Genomic DNA, 24,447 nt, shown 5'->3' on the forward strand with positions numbered 1-24,447 from the left:
TCGATGACATTCTGGTATATTCCAAAAATGAATCCGATCACGCCGGTCATCTCATGGAAGTTTTGGAAGCTCTGTGACAGAACAAGTTGTATGCGAAGTTTTCTAGGTGTTCCTTTTGGTTACGTGAGGTTCAATTCTTGGGCCATGTTATTAACCCGAGTGGTATTCTGGTTGACCCTGCAAAGGTGGAAGCCGTGAATGATTGGGAATCTCCTAAGTTTCCAACCGAAATCCGTAGTTTCCTTGGTTTGGCGGGGTATTACCGCCACTTTATTTCCGATTTTTCGAAAATTGCTTCTTCTCTGACCAAGCTGACTAAGAAGAGTGTTAAGTTCGTGTGGGGTACGAAACAGCAGGAGGCTTTTCCCGAGTTGAAGAACAGATTGACGCATGCCCCGATCTTAGCTTTACCTGATGGCACCGATGATTTGGTGGTGTATTCTGATGCCTCTTATCAGGGGCTTGGGTGTGTTTTGATGCAGCGAGGTCGAGTCATTGCTTATGCCTCACGGTAGTTGAGGCATCATGAGGAAAATTATCCTACCCACGATTTGGAGCTGGCGGCGGTGGTGTTTGCGCTTAAGTTGTGGAGACATTATTTGTACGGTGTTCCTTGCGTGATTTGTACCGACCATAGGAGTTTAAAATACTTCTTTGAACAAAAGGAACTGAATATGCGCCAACGTCGATGGTTGGAGTTGATTAAGGATTATGATTTGGATATTATGTACCACCCAAGTAAGGCTAACGTGGTGGCCGACGCGTTGAGCCGGAAGGAGAGACCGAAGTCGATTCGGGTGAAATCCTACCAGCTTATTCTCAAACCCGACATTTTGAAACAAATAGCCAATGTCCAGAATGAAACGTTACAGGTGGAATGGATTATGTCAGAACGTGTTTGGGGTCAGGAGAAATTGTTGGAAGACGTCGGGGATGGGGTGAAGTATAAGGATGGTCGTTTATGGGTACCGAGGTATGGGGGATTCAGAGATAAAATTTTGGATGAGGCGCACAAGTCGCGCTATTCTCTTCACCCGGGCGCGACCAAGATGTACCAAGACTTGAAGAAAAATTATTGGTGGCCTGCGATGAAATTTGAGGTGGCTCAGTACGTGAGTAAGTGTTTGACTTGTCTGTAAGTTAAGGCCGAGCATCATAAGCCATTTGGGAAACTTCAGCCGTTGGAAATACCTGAGTGGAAATGGGAGCATCTTACTATGGATTTCGTGACTAAACTGCTTCGTACTCCTAGGGGTAATTATGACACCATTTGGGTAATCGTGGATAGATTGACCAAGAGCGCCCATTTCTTGCCGATTCGAGAGACTTTTAATTCTGAGCAGCTGGCCGATGTGTTTATTCGTGAGATCGTCTCTAGGCACGGGGTGCCGGTATCTATTGTTTCGGATAGGGATACGCGTTTCACCTCCAGGTTTTGGAAAAGGTTTCACGAGGAGATGGGCACAAAACTCCTCATCAGTACTGCTTATCACCCGCAGACGGATGGTCAGTCTGAGCTGACCATTCAAACCCTCGAGGATATGTTGCGGGCTTGTGTTATCGACTTTGGTGGTAGTTGGGACCGTCACTTACCGTTGGTGGAGTTTTCGTATAACAAACAGTTATCACGCCGCGATTGGGATGCCACCGTTTGAGATGTTGTATGGTAGGAGGTGTAGGACTCCAGTCTGTTGGGGTTCCATTGGTCAAAAGCAGTTGGGTAGTTTAGAGGTGGTCGAGGCTATGACTGAGAAGCTCGACAAGATTAAAGCATTTATGAAGGCCGTGCAGGATCGTCAGAAGTCTTATGCTGATAAGAGGCGAAGGCCTATTGTTTTTGAGGCGGGGGACCGGTTTATGTTAAAAGTTTCTCCCTGGAAGGGCATTATTCGTTTTCGTAAGAGGGGGAATCTTAGTCCGAGGTTCATTGGTCCGTTTCGTATAGTGTCCCGTGTAGGTGAGGTAGCGTATAGGCTGGAACTGCCTGGTGAGCTCGCGGGGATTCATCCTACCTTCCATTTGTCCCACCTGAGGAAATGCTTAGCGGATGATGAGGCCCATGTGCCTCTTGATGAGATTGAGCTCGACAGTAGGCTGAACTACGTTGAACAACCGATTGCTATTCTTGACAGTCAGGTGAGGCGTTTGAGGAATAAGGTGGTTAGACAGGTGAAGGTGCAGTGAAAACACCGTAGGGGTTCCGAGGCCACTTAGGAGTCCGAAGACGAGATGATAAAGCATTATCCGCAGTTGTTCCTGTCGCATCGGGATTCGGGGACGAATCCCATTGTAAGGGGGGTGGACTTGTAACACCCATTAATTCCGGTTTCAAGAATTAAAGCTTGCAGAGTATGTATAATTCTCGAGATTTATCTGACGTTTCTCAGAGACCTTTACCTCATCCCGGTACGTCTAATCGCTTAACATTTCTTCCAAGTTGCATTGTTATTAAATTCCGGGGGCTAGAATGAAAATATTTTATGATATAACATTAAACAAAAAAACCTAAACCCTAACCACAGCTGCTGCTGCGATCGGCCCCTTCCAGCCACCCCCTCCCTTCCGTGCTTCGACTTTTTGATCGATTCCAAGCTCCTAGAAGAATTTCAAGGTATGTACTACAATCCCCAACACTCTTTTTGTTCACCCCTAATCGTTTTGATGCTCAATTTTGCCAAAACTTTTCGTTGGACAGATTTTCGGCCAAGGTCTAATTGTCCCACTTCCCGTGGATAAAAATTAGAGTTTCCGGTGTAGAAAGATCCCCAGGTATGGCATTTACATCATATTAAAATATCGTGGTCATTGGAGGTGTTTAGGTCGGTCAATCGATTTTAGTTCGAAAACTAGGGTTTATCGGGTGTATATTTGCAAATTGTTGAGTTTGATGCGTTAATGATCGGGTGACCTACTGAATCAGTTTGTACATCACTAGGGGGGTTTAAGGGCTATGGAAAAATTATTTTTTTGATGCTCGGGGCTGTTGTGGTTAGTGCTTCGTCAATCAAGTCGGCGGTGCGCGAAATTTCGTTTAAATGTTAAAGTAAGAGTTGTAAAAAGGAACCGTCAACCCTATCAACTTGGGTGACATATTCTTGATGAATGAAAATATTTAAAATGGAATTCGGTCCATTTGGGGCCGGTTCGTTTAACCAATGGTTTTAAGGTTTATTACACGCGCATTCGACCCGATTTGATTACCCTTGGGCCTTGGGCCAAGTGTTGGGCCTTGGGCCAAGTTGTTGGGCCATGGGCCAAGTTTTGGGCCTTGGGCCAAGTTGTTGGGCCTTGGGCCAAAATGTTGGGCTTGAACAGCCCATTAGGCAAGAGTGTTCTTACGGTCTAGTTTAGTAACGTGTTGTGTATAATTTACAGGCCCTTGCTTGTGATTGTGCACTTAGGGATTTCCTAGCTCGTTGCAAGTGTTCGATTGATTCCAGGTGAGTTCATGATGCCCTTTTTACTCTTTTTACTTTTGGGCTAGCATGCACACCTAAGTGTTTTCTTACATGATGAAAGGTTTTAAACGATTTTATATAGGCTTGCTAGCATATGGTAGGCCTTGGGATGTTAAATATATATGTATATATATATATACACATTATTTCTTGGCCTATATCTGGCGATGTTGTAGTCGTTTCGACTAATGATGTTGTGTATGCCTACTTTGTGTTTGCATGCACTGATATTACGTGTTTGGGTTGTACGTTTGCTCGGCCCTAATGTTATACGTGGATATTATATATATATACTGTGATATATATAGAGATGTAATTGAAAGGATGTTTACATATACATTTTGTATATGTATGTATGAGGATGTTTAGTTTTTGGTAATCATGATTTGATGGATGCACCCTTTTATTTTTTTAAACTTTTGGTATGACTACCATAACTATTATTTACTGATTTTATTTACTTAAAACTTGAACTCACTCAGCTCAAGCTGACTTTGTGTGCATGTTAGTGTGAGTTTCAGGTTAGGAAGAGGATGACTTATCGCTTGGATGTGATCGAAGCTACTTGGACGGTGAAGGGCATACGGGAATTCAAGTTTTACTATTAAACATTTATTTTTGAAAGTTTTTATTTAAAGATAACTAAGTTGATTTTGGGCAAAATTCCCGGGTTTTGGGAACTTATTTTATTATTTATGTTTTCCGCTGAATTATACTCTGAATTGCTTATTTTAATGAAAATAATTGTTTTTAAGTTTAATTATTTTACTAGTGTTTTGAATGAATACCAACTGTGGGGTTCCCGGGGTTCGGGGCCTTACACTATGCTAGGTTTGCTCGTTGACTTTACTCGAGCATACTTTACTTACAATATCTTAAGTGAAGATATTCCTTTCCACTAGACTTCATTCTTCTTGACTAGTCCATGCTTTGATCGAACCAATCCATCGAGCAAGCTCATTCTTCTTGATGTCTTCAGATTTTCTTATTCAGCAATCTTTATCATGATCGGATGTAAATCTTGCTCGGGAACTGAACTGTGCTCGAAGTCCTTGCTTTGATCACTTGACATCTTCTTATTGCATCCATTCTTGTCCCCATGTGCTCGATCATCCTGTGCTCGTAACACTTGGTTAAAACTTGTAAGATCAAGCTGTTTGCTCGATTGGCAATCCATGCTCGATAGAAGAATACTCTTGCTTGTTGAAGTGTAGCTTGCTCGAAGCCTTAACACTTAGAAGAATCAACCATTTAAGGTTCTGAAGACCTTGCTCGAAGTAGTAAAACCATGCTCGATCTTCTAGGCTTGCTCGAAGTTCATACTTAGCCGTTTTCAAAGGAGGTTGAGAAGATTCCAATCTTCCTTATCATAAATCCGACCCAACAATCTCCCCCTAGATTGGAACAAGCTCAGATGCACCAAAAGATACCTGCATAGAGTTACACATGTACCAGACATAGAATATATATCGTTCAAGAACATGTCATTTCATTACATAATTAGGAATTCTTCTTCATGGGCATTACAAATTAAAGTTTTTATAAATTAGAAAAAAATACAAAGATAAACAGAAATAAAATCCATCATCCATTAGCTCCATTCTGTCATCTTCTTCCTCTGCTCCTTGTATCAGATCTTTCCTTTAATCACTTGACATAAGCAGCTCTTTGTTTGAATATCCAGTTCCACAGCATCTGAGGAGTCATTTGGAAACTTTGCATCAATTAAGTCTTGAAGATCTTAAGGATGCATGAATTTGAGATCCTCATCATGTCGTATCACTGCAATGGGAATTCCAGACTCGTTTCTCAAAGTGATTGAATCATTGTGCTGATTGTACGTTATGTATGTGATTCTCCCAAATTGTTGTACCATCGAGTTTGGTTCCTTCATTACTTCCCTCATCGCCAAGCACTCTTTCAAAGTCTTCCTTTTATAATGTGAGCTGCTTGCTTGAGTCTTTTGTTTCTTGGCATCAAAGAGGGAGAGTTCTGAGATGTGCACTTCACTGATCCTCCTTTTTCTCTTCTCCTTCTCAGTCTGGCTTTTGAGCTCTGTTTTCTTTTGTAGCAAGAATGGGAACCCCCTTTCTACTTGTTCTTTGATAAATTTCGAGAGATTATTTCTTTGTTGATCAGATGGCTGATTTCTGAATTGATTGTCATATAGTGTTAGTTCAGCCATCTTTTTCAGTTGTTCTTTTGAAAACATCCTCAAGTCATCTCTGAATATTATGAGATTTTCCTCTTTATCCTCAGTTATAACCCTCAAGGTCTTTCATCTTTTGTCGAAGTAGAGATGTGTAGGCAAGTTTAAGTTCCATGGTGGCTCATGCGTCACAACCTCTGACCTTGGAGTCTGGCTTGTGCTTCCTTGCTGAGTTTTCTTTTTTGCACCAAGCCCTTCTTCCTCATACCATCTCTTGATAATCTCATCATTTTGTGAAATCAATCTTCCCATTCCAACTCCCTTCCTGTGCAATGCACTCATTATTTCTGCTCTCACTAGATCATCCATCTTACTTCTATCTTCCTGCAACTTTCTTTCTGTCTCCATGTACATTCTTTGCTCCCTTTTGTATATCTCTAGTAGTTGAGCAAGGGTCATTCTATTGAACTCATCTTCGGGCATTCCCTTGTTCATTGCTAGCTCTTTTAAAGTTTGGACTCTCTTGGGGTCTTGAAACCATTCTTTTGCCTCAGTTTCTTTCTTCTCATATTCAATTCTTTCTTTTTCTTTCTGCTCATTTTCTCTTTTCTCACTTTTAAGATTTGCAGCTGTCTGTTTTCTTGCATGAGAGTCTTTCACATTTTGAACTTTCTTCTTCAGCTCCTCCAAGGTGAGATTGATCAATGACTCATATTTAAATCCAAGAATTTATAGGAATTAAATATCTTTATGTTTCTACTTAACTGATTCATATTCCCTGTCATCATTAGTTTTTCTTCTTTTATTCACATCTTCAATCACCTTTGCCATGTCATCAACCAGAGCCTTTTGGTACAGTTTATCAATGGAGTCAAAGGATTGTATATTTAAAAATGCAGGCTTATACCCAGCCTTTATCAGAATTTTCCTTCTATTCTCTCTCTCTCTCCATCCTTCAGCTTCAGAGGCTATGACTTCATTGGATAATCTTTGAAGATGTTTCAAGTCATAGCCCAAACTCATCAAATAGTCTCTATCTTCATTTTCCATTTCAGTCTCCTTAGACTCCTCATTTTCTTCATTCTCAACTTCCAAATCAATCACATCTTCAAGATTATGAAGAGCCTCAATCATTGGTTTTTCAACATTTGCAGATTGAGCCCTCCTTCTTTCTTCAAACTTTTCTGATCTCAATTTATACACCATTTTCTTTACAGATTTCTGTCTTTTAGTTTTTGGTGTCTCAACTTCATATGCAACCTTTCTTTTCAAAGATGATAGAGTTGGAGTGGATGTGTCAGGTTGCTCTACTTCAGTTTCTGGTTTTTCAATTATGATTTCCTCATCCACTAACTCTGATTCTTCAATAACAGGTTCATCTATATGAGTCTTTTCAGATTCTTCAGTAACTTCTTTAATAATGGGCTCATTTGGTTCAACATGCTCTTCAACTCTTGGTTCTCCTTCTTTACTCAAATTAATGAAGTCTTGTTGAGCCTTTCTTGCTGCTATCACTATCTTTGGATGATGTCTCTCTGGATTATTCAGATTGAGTATAATATCCTTCATTATGACCAATTTAACCATAGTACTTGCTGAGATTTCAATGGTTTCATCTTCTTCATGGATAACTGGTCCCAAGCCAAGTTCTTGTTCCTTTTCAGGATTTTCAAATTCAGTCACTGATTGTTCTGGTTCATGGGTTATTGGCTCTTCAGGCTCGGTGGTAACTGGTTCTTCAATCTGGGTAGTCTCTTGTTCAATTTCATTTTCTATTTCAACCTCGACAGATTCAGATTCAGGCATTTCAGGTTCACTTGTTGCAGGCTCTTCCTATTCCGCTGACACAGGTTCTTCAGTTTTGTCCCGTTCTTGTTCTTGTTTATCAATATTCATATTATCTCTCAAGGCATCAAGTGTAGCCTTGATTGCCTCATCAGCCTCTTTCAGTTTCCTTTCATCTGCCTCTTCTTTCTCTTTCAAGTTGATAAGTGCTTCAATCACTTCCTGAGGAATTTCCTCTTCCTCTTCTTGATCCAAAGACTCTTACTCTTCATTTATCAATCTCATAGCAGTCTTCACAGATTCAACTTCTGCTATATCTGGATCAATTATATTCTCTCTGTGCAGTATGTCATCAGATTGAACATTGTGTTGGGGCAGGGGATGTAGATCAACATCAGTAACTGCAATCCCCTTTCCCTTTGCTTTTCTTTTCAAAATTTCTTCTTCTGTTTCTTATTTTTCCTCATTCTCTAAATTTCCCTCATCATATGCTTGATTGATCATGTTTAAGGCATTTGATGGTTCAATCTCCATATCCTCCTCTTCTGAACTTTCATATAATTTATCAATTAAACTCAAGCCTTCTGCACCTTCAGTTTTCTCCCCCTGTTTTGGTGCATCTGAGGTCTTCTCAACCTCAGATTGCCCCTCAAGGGTTCGAATCTTCAATAAAGCTTCATTTAGTGCAACTTCCAATGACGAGTTCCTTGCAGCCAAAATGGCATTCTGTTCTTTTAACAATATGTTCTCAAACTCAAGTCTTGCATTATCACAAACAACATCATATAGGTTAGGCCTTGATTGTGGGGTTTCTTGAATTGGCTTTGGAGCGGGTTCAAAGGATGGGATTGGTTGAGTTGGTGGGGTAGGTTCAGAAGCAAGTTGATCTTGAATGGGTTGGGTTGACTGAGGTGGTGAAGGAATGTTATCTGTCGGCTCATTGTCAGAAGAAAACAGGTTCAGTGGTGGCTGGCGAAGTGATAACATTGTCATTTTCATCATTCACCTCAATGGAATCTGTGCCATCATGATAGACTGTAGGAGGTGGTGAGGCTGATGGAGTTATCTTGTTGACTGTTTCTGCACCTTCTGTTACATCTTGAGTTACAAAAGTATCATCATTCATTTGCTCAGCAGCTTGGTTAACTACACTCTCAACTTGTGCAACTACCTCCTCCTGCACCTCAACTTCAGCATTACCTGCCTCATATGCAGCCTGCACAATCAAAGGCAAATTTTCCTCAATTGCCTCTTGTGCAGCATCATCATTACCAATCATCTTGTCATTTCCACCTTCCGCACCATCATCACCATCATTACTATTACCATCATTATTTGCACCATCACTATTCCCTGGAGTCCTTGGTACATCAATAGCTTCTAATGCTGGTACGAGCAACCATGGTAGTAAATCCCATTCATCATTATCAACAAACTTGCTTTTAGCATCTTTCAATCCCTTGCAAATGTTTGGATTCTGCAATCCCAACACGTCACCAGTCCGTTGAAGATCAGGCAAAACCCTGTCTATCAAAATCTGTAGAAACCTCGGATACATGAGGAATCTTTGTCCTTCTACCTTCTCTGCATTGGAAACCAACCCTTGAAAGATAAGTCTTGAAACATTAAAAGGTTTCTTATAGAGTATTGCCACAGTGAGAGTCCCAAGCTCTCTGCTTAATAAAGTCCAAGCCCCTCTCCTAGGAGATAAGGACTGGGTCACATGGTGAATTAAGAACCAGTAGATCAATGGAAAACTCCCCTTTTGAAACTGCCCCTCCTTCACTCCTCCTTAATAGCCCATCATCTCTTGAAAGACTCTCAATAGCCTTGGGACAGAGTATGACAGCTGATCCCAAAAGTTGTCATTTTGGTCTAGTGCAGCTCTGATTGAGGCTTATGTTATCTCAATGTTGTGATTCAGAACCGACGCCTCAAATCTCTCTCCGTTGACATCGTTGACATAAGTTGCAGAACCCCAAAAATCCAAAATATGATTCTTGTAGATTGTGGGATTTTCAGTTAATGCCACCAGCAGATTAGAGTTGCTTAAGAAATTTATCATTGGCTCCAACTCGCGGTTTTCATCATCTATCTCCAACTGAGCGCACATATTGTGCCGTTTTTCGAATTTAAACGCCATCAGTTCGGCAAAGATAAAATAATGTCAGTACACAAAGTTGCAAAACTAATATATGAGGATTGATAGATTATTAATGATGTCTTCAATTAACCTGTTCCGTAGTAATATGCGTACCTGTCAGAACAAGTAAACAATTAGTCAAAAGTTCAATTAGAAACCCTACTTTCGAAATCGGTGTGACGATTATCGAATAACGATGTCTTACCGAAGTCTAAACAGAGCTAATCGCTGTAATCGAAGTAAAATTAATCAGGTATTGAAGCAGCGAACAAGAGGGAGATAGCACGAGCAAGATGGTTTTTGCGATTAGGTTTAAAAGAGGAAGAGAGATGTGAAAAAGTTTCTAAGTCCCCCTTTTATACCTAACGTTTGGGTGGTACAATACCTTGGTTTGTCGTCTAGCACACGACAGTTGTCATTTAATTTCAAATTTAATTGTACCTCCCTTGCTCAAGTATACAGCCAAAGTAAAAGCTAGCCCCCTCTGTACACGAGTACATGGTACAACCCTTGCTCGATGTACTTGGAATATTCTCTGTCCTTGCTCGAGTACATGGTACAACCAGTATACGAGGCAGAGTAGTATTCCTATAGACTTGTGCTCGATTTCCTTTCTAAAAGTTTCAACTTACTGGAGTATCAAGTCATACTCGAGGTGTAGAGTGCTCGAGTGTACTTGTCAATTTATTCAATAGTCCTGAGTCATACAAGTAAGCAGACCTTACTCGACTATGCATCATGCTCGAGATACTTAGAAATATATCATCAATACTCTATGCTTGAGATGTATTCCAGTGTTAGAAACTTTGCTCGACTCTATAGCTCTATGTGCTCGACGTACTTCTATGCTCGAAGGCCTTAGCAGATTAAATCTTTCCTATTCCTGTACTAGAACTCACTACCTGTCTAGCTCTCAAGTTTGATCGAACTATTCCACAAAATGTTCCATCATGTTTCTTAGCTCAAATTCTTATACCTAAGTATCTAGCACACAATGATGCTCGAAACACATAAATGTCTCCTATCATTCAGTTCTTTTTGCTCGAAAAATTAGATCTTAACTACCTACCATGCAATCATGCTCGAAACACTATAACATCAATTTTCATAGCATAGCTGGTGCTCCAAGATAAGATTCATGCTCAAAACACTTAAACAAAATTTTCAGTATGCTTGAGAGTAAGAGTCATGCTCCAAACACTTAACAACAAAATTTTCATGTCATGCTCAAAACTGATGTTAATTCACACGTCACATAGTATGCTTGAAGCAGTGATACTTAAGCAAGCACAGTCACTTAACTGAATATGCATGTCAGTTTGAAAATCACAACTGCTAAGCCACTAACCCAAGACATGATTAATCATGTCTTGTGCTCAAAATTTCAATTTTTCCCAAGGAATAATCATTGTAGAACAGTAAGTTAAATTGAGCAATTTGTTTAAGGTGACTTGAGAGATCAAAATCTAGTTCAAAATAAAATTCATTTTAAGTGATTGGAAAAATCTCAATTATGGGATCAGACTAGTTAAAACAACAATCACACCACTTCATGGTTAGTGTTATTATGACTCAAGTCAGGTTGACAGCAGTATACTTAGCATAATGGTCATTGCATTTTCTATGATACATTTAGGATTCAATTAGAGCATAAGATAGGAATGGTTATCACTATAGCTTCAGATTGCCTCTAATCTCTTCTCAAAGCGTATTTAGCTTTCTCTAAATCACCCCGAATTGACTCCGACCCCCTGATGCCTGGTCAAAATTGATTTTTGTATAATAGAGCAGTTATTTAGTTATATTTTGTCTTTGATAACAGACTGTAAGGTTGAACATTGGACTTACATGCCATCCGGACTTACATGCCTTACATTCAGGGTGTTTATGACTTACTTGTATGCCCCACCCCTGTAGTTCCCTTAGTGCCCCTTAAGTCATGAAATCAGATAACTTATTTATTTATATATATTATACTTTTGATCTTTTTATACTTTGCAATCTCTCTCTTTCTCTTTTCTTTTGAGAGGTTTTCCATATATGAATAATTTATTTTTGCTCAAATACGTTATAGATATTTTTATAGACCAGAAACACCAACGGGCTCGTGTATGATTGGATAATGACCTTTCTGCCCATCATTCGGAGATATATGCTAGAGAACATACCTTATGTTCCAATGTTTCACCACATCATACTTAGCAAATTTAAGTGTATATCACATATTGCAACTACAGACTATGGAAAGCTACCATACTTTGCCAGTGACTATACTCAAAGCCTTTTGAACTTATAAATCCACGGGTTAGTTATCTTTAACAGTTTTCTATCATTTCCCAATGTAGGTTGGATTCAATCTCCCAGAAAACAGTGTTGCTTAGTCAAAAAAAATTTACCAATTTAAAAAAAAAAAAAACATTTCCTTTTGAGAGTTCAATTGAAGAACAGTTATTTTTAAAGATGGTGTTGTCATTTAAGCATTTGTAACAAGCACACACTTTCACAGGATCAAAACACAAACATTTAGATAGCATAAAACCAACAAATCATCACTTAAGTCTGTCGAGCATGCTCAGAACTTCATCGCGCATGCCCGAAAGTCTATTGGGCAACCTTAGAAGTATATTATTTCAATGAATGTGATCGATAAACTTTAACTTTGTGCTAGAACAGTAATTTGCAAAGAATAAGCACGATATCCTAAACACATGTACATGCTCGACCACTGGTAACAACAATCATTCTCGAGTTACTTGAGAAAGACTTCAAGTATGGATTGTTTGTGCTCGAAGAGCATTAAACACCCATCTACTACAGAAGCATGCTCGAAACATTTGCAAAAGTTTTCAAGACAACATTCTATGCTTGAGCTGTTGAGCAATGACATCTGTGCTTGAATGACTTAGAATAGTCTTACAGGAGCCTATGCTTGTGCTCGAAGAGAAACAATCACATTATCAAGCACAGATTCATGCTCAAAGTACTTAGAATCTTAAAAGTTCATCATGCAGGCACAGATCAAAGTACCAAAATCTGAAATTAACACAGTTAATAGAAATTCCACATAAGAACAGTCACAAACATGATTCATGCAATTTGAGTAATCATTTAAGCATAGCACTTTTATCATGCAAACATTCAAAGTGAGTAACATAGATCATCAGTAAGCACCTCACTTGAGCACACATCCTAAATTAAACCTCATCAGCATTTATAATTCCTAGGCATTTTAACAGAAAATGAAACCTGGTCTTATCTAAAGGTTTGGTGAACAAATCAGCCAAATTATCAGATGTGTCTACCCTTTTCATTTCTATTAGCCCTTTTTCCTGACAATCCCTAATTAAATGATGTCTAATTTCAATGTGCTAAGTCTTAGAATGTCGGACTGGATTCTTAACAATAAACATAGCAGCAGTATTATCAATTAAGATAGGAGTAAGTAAGAAATTCAGACCATAGTCCAGCAGTTAATTTTGAATCCACAAAACCTATGCACAGCAAGCAGAGGCAGCAATATACTCAGCTTCAGCAGTGGAGATTGACACTGTAGTTTGCTTCTTGCATTGCCAAGACACCAGCCTGTTCCCTAGAAACTGGCATCCTCCAGAGGTTGATTTTCTACTCATGTTGCAACCATCATAGTCACTGTCTGTGTAGGCATACTTGCTCTGAAGTCCCATTTTGTGCCAATAGCATACTTGCCTCTGGGCTTGTCAACCAAGTCCATACATGTAAGTCTCTGAATTGGGCTAATTCCTCCTGTATAGCTTCTACCCAGCAATTGTCTTTCAAAGCTTGATTAATGTTCTTTGGTTCAACTTGGGATAAGAAGCAGGCATACAGGCAGATGTTTGCGTTTTCAGAAGAACTTCTTGTCACTCTTTCATGCAAGTCTCCTATTATGTTTTCTACAGGATGGTTTCTTTCATTAGAGGTGGACTGCACAACTTGTTGTGCAGAAACTTCTGTCTCTAGATTTGTCATGTTTAACTCAGCAGATTCATCTTAAATTCTTACTTGGGATTCTTCATTTGCTTGAACTTGATTTATCTCTGATGAAGAAGCTTCATTTGACCCAAATTGTAGAGAGTCAAACAAAGACTGGAACCTATCTTCAAATTTATTTATCCTTTCAGTCTGAACAGGTTGCTGACTTTTAATTGGTTCACTTTCTACTTCACTTGGTCCTTCATTAGAGACTTCCACTGCATCATCTTGTCAATTTGTATCAACTTCAGTAGCTTGACAGTTGTTCCTTTCAAAGTTAAATCCATTAGAATCAGGAGCAACAGATGACCATAGCTTGTCTAGATCAACTTGTCTTTGTTTTTCTTTTTCTTCAAAGCTGGTTCTGTACAAGCTGTCATCCATATCGTCACTATAGATTTTGAAGGACTTGATCATATTTTCCAAGTCAAATAGGCACTTGGGTCCTTCAACATTATTGAAATGGTTTTCATTGAAAATTATATCATAAGACTCAATAACCACCATGTGCTCTTTCACATAGACTCTATAAGCTTTTGAATGAGATGAATAGCCCACAAAGAAACATTCCAGTGATTTGGACTAGAACTTGTTCAAATAGTCCTTTGTATTCAGGAGTGAGCATCTGCATCCAAAAGGCTTTAAGAACTTCACATAAGGCTTTCTTTTAAACATAACCTCATATGGAGTCTTATTTTGAGCCTTGTTCAATAGAACCCTGTTCTACACATAACATGCAGTGTTGATTGCTTCTGCCAAGACAGTGACTGGCAGGTTTGCATCAACAATCATGGTCCTTGCAGCTTCAATTAATGTTCTTTTTTTTCTTTCTACAACACCATTTTGTTCAGGAGTTCTGGGAGCACTGTATTGTTGAAAGATACCCTTAGAAGTGCAGAATTCATCCATAGTTCCATTCTTGAACTCTGTCCCATTGTCACTTCTAATGACCTTCACCTTCCTCTCAAGCTGATTTTCCATTTTTAGCACATACGTTCTGATCAACTCTGCAGTTTCATCTTTTCTACCCATAAAGTATACCCAAGTAAACCTTGAATAGTCATCAGTAATCACCAGGCAGTATCTTTTCTTTCCAATACTTGGAACACTTACGGGACCAAATAGATCCATGGGTAACAATTCCAATACCTCATCAATAGTGTTTATCATTTTGCTTTTATATGAGGATTTGTGTTGTTTCCGTTTCAGGGAAGATGTGCATTTTTCTTCCAATTTGAACTCTTTTATGGGAAGGCCAACAACATGTTCACCTTTTACAAGTTTGTTCATGTTCTTTAAGTTCACATGACACGTCTACCTATGCCATAGCTTAGTTTCATTTTCAGTTGATTTTGACACAAATCATGAACCACCTCTTGAAGTTGTATTGTTCATTCTCAGTTCATAGAGGTTGCCTTTTCTTGGAGCCATCATCATAATCATATCAGTTGAAATCACAAATTCGGGCTTCAATATCAGGTAGTTTTCATCATTAAAAGCCACCTTGTATCCTTTGTCACAGACTTGAGAAATGCTAAGCAAATTGTATTGCAGTCCTTCAACACGCAGTACATTCTGATTCCTTTGCTGTTGAAATGTTGAAATGTTTGCTATTGGGGCCTGTTTGGATTTTGGTAGGGGTTCTGGTTGGTAATCTGATTCCTTTGCTGCTGGAAATTTTGATTCTGGTTCTAGTAGAATTGATTTGATTCAATTGATTTCTAGCTTGCTTGGCATGTTACATTCTCTGGCAAAGTGTCCAGGTTGTTGACAGTTATAACAGATGGCCTTCGATTTGTCAAATCCAATTCTTTTAGTTGGACCATTGAAGCTTGTTCTACCTGTCCTGTTATACAATCTCTTGCTCCTCACTGCTAGCATAGCTGCTTGCCATTTAATGTCCATATCTTCTAAATCGTCAACATCTATTTGTTCTAGATCTTCTTGCAAAATGCTTGTATTTATCATAGTCTTGGCCGCAAAGGCATGGTATGACTCAGTGAACATGGAGAACAAGGCATGGTAGTCTATTCCTTGAGTTGGGTTGTGCTGCATGAATGTAGTCTGCCCATTTGCTGGAGATGGTGTATCATCTTCAATCAGCTGAATATTGAATCTTGATTGGTTACTGCAAGATGAGCTTGTTTCTGATGGTTCCTCAACAATAGGCTGTTGATTCTTGATTGAGAGGTTGCCCATTGGTGCTACAAGAGCATTGTTCATTTGAAAACTTGGCTTGTCCTCTCGAATCATATGGTTCTCAATCATCTCATGTTCTGCAACCTTGAGAAAGGCAATCACATCATCCAATTTAAAGTTTGGAAAACTGGCCTTTTCTTTGATGAACTTGCTGGCAGTGTACCACTAACCAGACAGAGATGATAAAAGTTTCTTGTTCAGATCAAAATCAGATATCTGAAGGTCTGTTGTTCTAATTTCATTCACAATCATCATGAACCTTTGTCAGTTCAACGGTTGCGTTGTTGTTTGGAGCTGTTGAAGGAACGTAGTTTCCTTTAGTGATGGAAGTCCAGAGCTCTGGGTCATTGTAGTTCACAGTTGCTTCAAAGAGCACCATCCATTTTATGAAGTTTTCTTGTCCAAGCAACCTTGGAATCTTGTTTGTGGATACTTCTTGGTCTTCCATTTCAGTAGATCTGGAGTTTGCAGTAGTTAAAGCAGAGTAAAGCTTCAAGCTTTTTCACAACCTTCTGTCCCGTGGCCTTCAGCGAGCTTACTCAGGTTCTGATACCACTTGTCAGGACCGTGAGTCGGATGAAACCTTAGAAAGGTTGACAAGAACACACCGACTCGATTACCCAAAAGGCCTATTGAATATCCCAGTAGAATCAGGATATCCAACGAATGGGAACGAATGGGTCTGAATAATAAACACAAAACAGCAATAAATGGTCAATCAAAGCTCATTCAATACACAAAGATTCACTATAATAAATACATCATTAATGGAACAGTGAAAGGAATGTCTAGGGTTTTGTGTGACGGCGGCGGTGATTGTACGAGAAAATAAAGAGAATATTCTATGGAATGTTTTTCGTATTCAGTGTATGCCAGCCTGTATTCCGTCTGAAAACCGTGTGAAAAACCGCGCCCTAAAAGGTATCCTAGGACCCCTATTTATAGACCCTGACAGTCCTTCTAGAAGTTCCTAATAATTATTTAATGAAATAGAAAATAATACAAGTGTCGAGTCCTCGAGCAAGATAACAATCTCGCTGGAGCAAGCTCACTATGCTAGGTATGCTCATTGACTGTCCTCGAGCATACTTTACTTAGAATATATTCAGTGAACATATTCCCTTCCACTAGACTTCATTCTTCTTGACTAGTCCATGCTTTGCTAGAACCAATCCATCGAGCAAGCTCATTCTTCTTAATGTCTTCAACTTTTCTTATTCAGCAATCTTTATCATGATCGGATGTAAATCTTGCTCGGGAACTGAACTGTGCTCGAAGTCCTTTCTTTGATCACTTGACATCTTCTTATTGCACCCATGCTTGTCCCCATGTGCTCGATCATCCTGTGCTCGTAACACTTAGTTAAAACTTGTATGATCAAGCTGCTTGCTCTATTGGCAATCCATGCTCGATAGAAGAATACTCTTGCTTGTTGAAGTGTAGCTTGCTCGAAGCCTTAACACTTAGAAGAATCAACCATTTAAGGTTCTGAAGACGTTGCTCGAAGTAGTAAAACCATGCTTGATCGTCTAGGCTTGCTCGAAGTCCATACTTAGCCGTTTTCTGAGGTGGTTAAGAAGATTCCAATCTTCCTTATCATAAATCCGACCCAACACTTAATATGCTTAGTTTTAGAGTGGTTACTACTAAAAAATTAGCCTAAAGAAACCTTTATTTTACAAAAAAAATTGCGTTAGGTGAACTTGCATCAGACCTAATGCAACTTTTTTGTTAGATAATGCAACTGTTTTTTCAAATGCAACATTTTAAAAAGGTTGCATTTGAAAGAAACAGTTGCGTTATCTGATAAAAAAGTTGCATTAGGTCTAATGTAACTTCACCTAATGCAGCTTTTTTATAAAATAAAGGTTTCCTTAGGGCAATCTTTTTGTAGTAACCGGATTCTTAGTTATGGACATAGCTGCATTATTATCTACAAAGATAGGGGTCGTAAGAAAATTCAAACCGTAGTCCCGCATCTGTTGTTTTTATCTAAAGGACCTGATAGCAGCAACTAGAGACAGCTACATACTCAGCTTCACATGTAGAAAAAGAAATCGTGGTTTGTTTCTTACATTGCCAGGTGACAAGTCTCTTGCTGAAGAACTGACACCCTGCCGTTGTAGATTTGGCATTTAGCTTATAGCTTCCATAGTCTGAATCAGAATAAGCCCTTAACACAAACTCGTCGTCTTTTGGATACCAGAGACCGAACCCCGGACATCCCTTGAGATAGCGTAGAATTCTTTTGACGATCATGAGATGTGAAAACTTTGGATTCGATTGATATCGAGCGAACAAACAGGGAGCATACATGATATCTGGCCGAGAAGCAGTAAGATACATCAATGAGCCTATCATAGATTGGCATAATGTTTGGTCAACCTTCTCCCCGTTGGGATCAAGACCAATACTATGATTCAATGGTAGAAGAGTACTGATTGCCGATGCATCAGACATGTTGATCTTCGCCAATACGTCATTGACATACTTGGTCTGATGGATAAAGATACCATCTGACATCTGTTCTACTTGAAGTCCAAGGAAAAATTTCATTTCCCCCATTCCACTCATCTCAAACTTCTTCTTCATGACTTCTTCAAACTTCTTGCATAGAACATCGTTTGTCGACCCAAAAAATGATATCATCGACATATATTTGCACGATCAGTAGATGTCCATCAACTAATTTGTTGAAGTGTGTACAGTCGACGGTTCCTCTGATAAACCCATTTTCCAAAAGATGTTGGGACAACGTCTCATACCAGGCTCTCGGTGCCTGATAGAGACCGTAAAAGGCTTTATCAAGTAAGTACACTTTGTCTTTGTGGATCGGATCGACAAACCCTGGTGGCTGTCCCACATAGACTTCTTCACTAATATTCCCATTAAGAAATGTTGATTTCACATCCAACTGATAAACTTTGAAACCTTTCAAAGAAGCAAAAGCTAGAAATATCTGAATAGCCTCTAGCCTTGCAACTGGTGCATAAACCTCATTGTATTCGATACCTTCTCTCTGATTAAAACCCAGATCAACAAGTCTTTCATTGTTTCTAACAATGATTCCATTCTCATCTCTTTTGCATTTGAACACTCATTTGGTGTTAATCTGCTTCTTGTCATCAGGTAAGTCAACCAATTTCTAGACCTCGAGCTTCTCAAACTGCATAAGCTCCTCTTGCATGGTATTAACCCAGCTTTCTTCAGTTAGGGCCTCTTTATACGTTTTCGGCTCAACCTGAGAAATAAAACATTTAAATGAGAATTGATTTTGTAAAGGAGAAACATTAGAATAGAAACACTGGAGATTCTGATCGATTTGACGTGTTGTTTGCACCCCAGCATTCAAATCTCCTATTAAATTATCCTCTGGATGGAAGGATAAAGTTCTTGACACCACTTTTGTAGGTACTAACACTTCATGTCGAATGGAGAGATAGGTTCAATAATCTCCTCATCTGATTCACCATCGTCATGAAAAGCAGGATTAATCTCTGGTAAGTCATCAGATTGAACAGGATCTGACACAGGAACTTCAGGTGTTGGTACATATTCTTATGACAATTGTTGATTGTATAACATCGTCAAAGTCTCATCAGAAAGAATCTTTTTAGGAAGTTTGAAACTCTCCTAAAGGCTTACATAATCAAATAGCCTTGAATCCCCTGGTCGTTGAACGGTAGGAGTATATATTTGACAATCAACGTTTTGGACTTGAACAATCTAGTGGGGGCTAGGAATGTATACACGTCTCATTGGACTAGCATACCCCATAAAAAATCCTTCAACAGATTTGGGACCAAACTTGCCACTAGGATCAAGAACAGTACACGTCGATCCAAATGGTTCAAGCCACTTAAGATTAGGTTTTCAATGATTTAGTAGCTCGAAACACGTCTTGCCAAATTTCTTGATAGTAAGCACCCGGTTTAGTGTATAACAAGCTGCAACTACTGCTTCTGACCAAATATTCACTGGTAACTTTGAATCAGACAGCATACTTCGTGCCGTTTCAATCAAGGTTTGATTCTTTCATTTAGCAACCCAAATTTATTGTGGTGTGTATGGTGCACTAAATTCATGAAGAATCCCCCGGTCATTACAGTACTCAAGCAGTCTTTCGTTCTTGAATTCCGTCCCATTGTCACTTCTTATTCGACGTATCGGTAGATTATACATATTTTCTAGCTTCTTGAATAAGATCATTAGGGAATCATATGTTTAATCCTTTGATTCCAAGTACAATACCCATGAAATCTCGAACAATCATCAGTAACCACAAGACAATAAAGTTCTCCTGTGATACTTTTGACATTCACCGAACCGAAAAGATCCATATGGAGACGTTCGAAAGGTAAGTTTATGGAGTTGACTATTTTCTTCGGATGTGGTATCTTTGTCCTTTTTCCCTTTTTACAGTCCAAATACTCTTCATGTAACTGAAAATTTCTCATATTAACTCCTTCTACTAAGTTCTTATGAATCAGATGATTCATCTTCCTCACACTTATATGTCCCATCCTCCGATGCCACAAAATTGATTCCCGTTTAGATGCTCTTGAAATGAAACATTGAGCAGATCCCGAAGATGTTGATGTAGTGCTCATGTTCATGACATAAAGATCATTCTCACGAGAAGAACGCATTAGTATCCACTCTTTAGGTATTTTGAAGCCAGGTTTCAAAATTAAACACTCTCGGTCCGTGAAATGTGTAGAAAAGATTTTATCACAAATTTGTGATATGCTCAACATATTATTCTCCAATTCTGAAATGTAGTTGACGTTCTCGAATGTTACTTTCCTATTCATCAAGGTGCCTTCTCCAACAATTTGTCCTCCTTGGTTTCTCGCAAAACCGACACACCCTCCTCTTATTGACTTGACATCATTCAGCAAGTAGATAGTACCCGTCATTTGCCTAGAAGCTCCACTATCCATTATCCAACGATAATCGTGAGATGATGGAAGCCCCTTAACATACAGTTAATAGATTTAGTGAAACAAGGAAACCCAAGCCTTCTTGGTCTTGGGTTGTTTGAAGTTTTTGTATAACTACCTAGCATCATCAATATCTAAATCACAAGATAAAGAATCTTCACTGGTAATTTGTGACTCAGATTCGGTTATTACTTTCTCAACAACCACTGGTGGTTTAATAACGGTTTTTGCAACCCAGTTTTAACCTACGGCTTGCCTTTTGTTATAAAAAGTTGTTTGACTTGTCTTTGAAACTTTTAAATTTGGAACATCAGATTTAACAACCTTTTCAACATCAATTTTAATAGATTCATCACATTTTAAGATTTTTACATTCTCAAAGACAGTCACCGGTTTCTTCTCACTCACATAACCCAGGCCAGGTTTCTTGGTAACTGGTTTTTGGTATGGAGGTTGATCATTCTTAAACCGATTTGGACATGCATAGAAAACATGCCCAATTTCATTACAATTGAAGCAACGTCTTTGATCAACAAACTTGTTAACCTGAGATGTCATTTTAGATTTCTCACGCTCAGCCTTTTGTTTATAAAACTCTTGGTTTGTTTGATTTCTGAAAAAAACTTCTTTTTCAGATTCCGATGTCTTACCATGCACAAAGATAATCTTTTTCTCTTGAAGTGGTTTAAATCAATGAGATTTCTTGTTTTATAAAAACTTGTTTTTGCAAATCATTTCGATTCCACAACTTCCTTTTCTTTTCCCAACCCACGATCTTTAACCGTTTCCTTGGTTAACACTGATTTTGCCACTTTAACTCCAGTTGACATATCACACCCAGAACTCTCATTCTTCTCAGATTTAACACAATCATCATCAGCAGACTTTGAGTTATCATGATGTGGAGTGTTGAGTTCCACATTTAGTGCCTTTTTGAAACCTTTTGGTTTCATTAGAATATAAGCATTCCACAAAGGTGGAGGCACAGCATGATAATCCTCTTTTATAATCTCAGTCTCATTATCCTTACCTTTTGATGAATTTTTAGGGATAATGTGATCAAGAACATAAGATGATGCAGCATAGCTTACTAATTTCAAATTAACTCTTTCAGTCTCAATCTTAAGTGTTTGAAGCTCAAGTTTGAGTGCTGCATTATCATCTATGTGTCTGTTGACGACATTTCGTTTATCTTCAACCGTGTGTTTTAACATTGAAATGGTCTTATGGTCTTGTAAAATCTTTCCCCATAATTTCTTTTCACATGTTTGAAGTTTCATATATACCTCATTAACAACATTAAGATCAAACAATGCTTTGTCATAGTGCCTTTTCAACTCTTTAATTTCAATAGTCTTAAAGTCACTTTCAACGCAAGGCAATTCCGATTTTTCACATTAATTTGAGTTTAGAATTACCTCATGTTCTATGAATGCCTGATCAGTTGGTTCCTCACTTGAAATTTCTGAATCTTTATCAGTCATAACTTCAACAATTTCATCAACCATCTTCTCCTTTGAATCCTCAATCTTATGTGATTCCTTGACATCTGATTCATCCTTAATGTCTTCTTCTCCAAAATCTATCTTACCGTGTGGAACTTACTCGCCATTAAACCAACCTACAAAACTTTCAATTATATCAGGCGGAAATAATAAGGTACGATAATCAGAAGGAACCGTGTGAATTTTGTCGTAGGTTCTTGGAAGATTGTTATCAAATTCATCTTGATCAACTTCTTGATCAACCTTGTCACCATCTTTATCATCTGTCAACTCAATCATACCCTCAATCGGCTTGACTTCTACCTTTATATCAACCTTCTCAACTTTTTCGCATTCCTCAACAACTTCAGCTACATTAGCTTGAAATACCGAGTTCTAGTTGAAACCCTCATCTACTTGACCTATAGCAGCCTTTTTTTGAGAAGTTGATGCTTCAGTCGGTTTCTTTCTTTTTGATGACTCTCCCTCGGGGCGATGATATATTGCTTCTTTGTGGTAATCCCGTCCAAATGGATTTGCAGCATTATCATCCACTTTCTTGCTTGTGCATTCCCTCTTGAAGTGTCCTTTTTCTTTGCATCGGAAACATCTTACTTTGGATTTGTCAAAACCCAATTTTGAATAGGATCCATCCAATACATTTCTTACAGTGATTTCTTTGAATCTTTGAGCTCTTCTTATTACACCTGCCATGCACCACCGGATGTCAATCGTTTCCATATCTTCTAGATCGATCTGATCATAATCTTCTTTAGTCATATTGTAGTTGCCAATCCGTCCAGCAACTAAATATTCATAAGATTCCAGAACTGAACCCAGAAATGCCATATGCTCCTTGACAGTTTCAGCGGTTAGGCACCTAGTTTTCATCAAATTTACAGCAATGTTGCACTGTAACACATCAGGATCTTGTGTGTTAGAAATTTGAGATACGGAATGGTCCCTGAGTTACTACTATTATATTGTGGAGTAGCAAAAGTAGTAGGTACACTAGTTACAAATGCTTGACCAGATTGTTTAGCACAGAAAGCTGTGGGAATCTTGGGATTTGCAGTAACACTTGATTGTGAACCTTTATAGTATAATCCCACATCTTGTGATACGGCTGTTGATTTCATCTTTTGCTTCTTTCTAAGCTCCAGGTCATGAGCTTCAAGCTTCTCGATAAAACTTGCAAGATTTAGACGAGCAAATGCAATGGGGTTTGATTGCTGAATCATTATAAAAGTTCCCCATTCTTCAGGTAATGCATCAGCAAGTTTATCAATGTATTCATACTCTAGTTTATCAATCTTCAGCCTCTTCATTTCATTCACTAGGTAGCAATATCTTTCAACCAACTATGCGAAAGATTCTCCCTTAACTTGAGCAATGTTTTCAGACCCGGCCCGGACGTCGACCCGGACTCCTTACCGGGTCAAAGGTCGGACCGACCCGGGAGGGCGGACCGGTGTTTGACCCGGATGACGTCATAAATAATTTAAATATATATTTACATATATATATAATTCATATACATATAAAAAATAATAATAACCAAAAATAATAATAATAACAAACATTAATGTTTATTTATGTTTTATACATTGTTTTTTAAATATATGTGATTTATGTTTAATCAATAGAGACATCAATGAAGCTTGGTTGGTTGGCTTATGGGGTAATTATTAAAGCTTCTATCTCTGAAATGACCCAAGTTCGAATCCTGGCATGCACATTTCATTTTGGATTTTATAAAAAATGGGTTTTACCGGTCCACCCGCCGGGTCAACCGGTCCGACCAGTCTGGGCCGACCGCCACCCGTGAAACCCGGCCGGGTTTTTAGAAACGTCCAAAATACGTTGACCCGGCCCGGTATAGGGACCGGGTCCCGGTCCGACCGGCCGGGGCGGGTTTCAAAACACTGAACTTGAGTAAAGATATCAAATTCTTTTATTAGTAGTGCTGTTTTGCTCTTTCTCATGTCAGGTTTTCCTCGATCTTTGTTCAACAGTGCATGCTAAATTGAATAACACGAACCATTAAGCTGCAATAGTTTAAAGATCTCAGCCTTGATGGCTTGTTGAAAGTGATTCAGCATTTTCTTCTCTTTTATGGTTTATCCACATTAGCAATTTGAGACAATCGATAATTTTCCCCATTCTCATTCTTGGGAATAATGTACTCTTCCTCCACGGCTGTCCACGTTTCGTCGTTCAAAGCTTGAACATACGTTTCAAACTTGTCGGCCCACGACTGATAATCTTCCATTCTAAGAAGTTTGGGAGGCTTATT

At 38.8% G+C, this 24,447-nt stretch overlaps 1 protein-coding gene across 1 annotated transcript; it reads right to left on the reverse strand.

Annotated features, from left to right (window-relative positions):
* Positions 1-18,869: 18,869 nt before the first annotated feature.
* On the reverse strand, positions 18,870-21,225 carry LOC143628474 (uncharacterized). Its single transcript, XM_077098062.1, has 3 exons — positions 20,992-21,225; positions 20,047-20,700; positions 18,870-18,965 (listed from the first exon to the last, which is right to left on the reverse strand). Exons 1-3 carry the CDS (start codon positions 21,223-21,225, stop codon positions 18,870-18,872), a joined length of 984 nt encoding a protein of 327 aa, XP_076954177.1.
* Positions 21,226-24,447: the final 3,222 nt, after the last annotated feature.

Source organism: Bidens hawaiensis, unplaced genomic scaffold (assembly GCF_021521415.1).
Source record: "Bidens hawaiensis isolate Kalapana, Puna unplaced genomic scaffold, B.hawaiensis_p1.1 tig00005003_1, whole genome shotgun sequence".
Taxonomy (NCBI): domain Eukaryota; kingdom Viridiplantae; phylum Streptophyta; class Magnoliopsida; order Asterales; family Asteraceae; genus Bidens; species Bidens hawaiensis.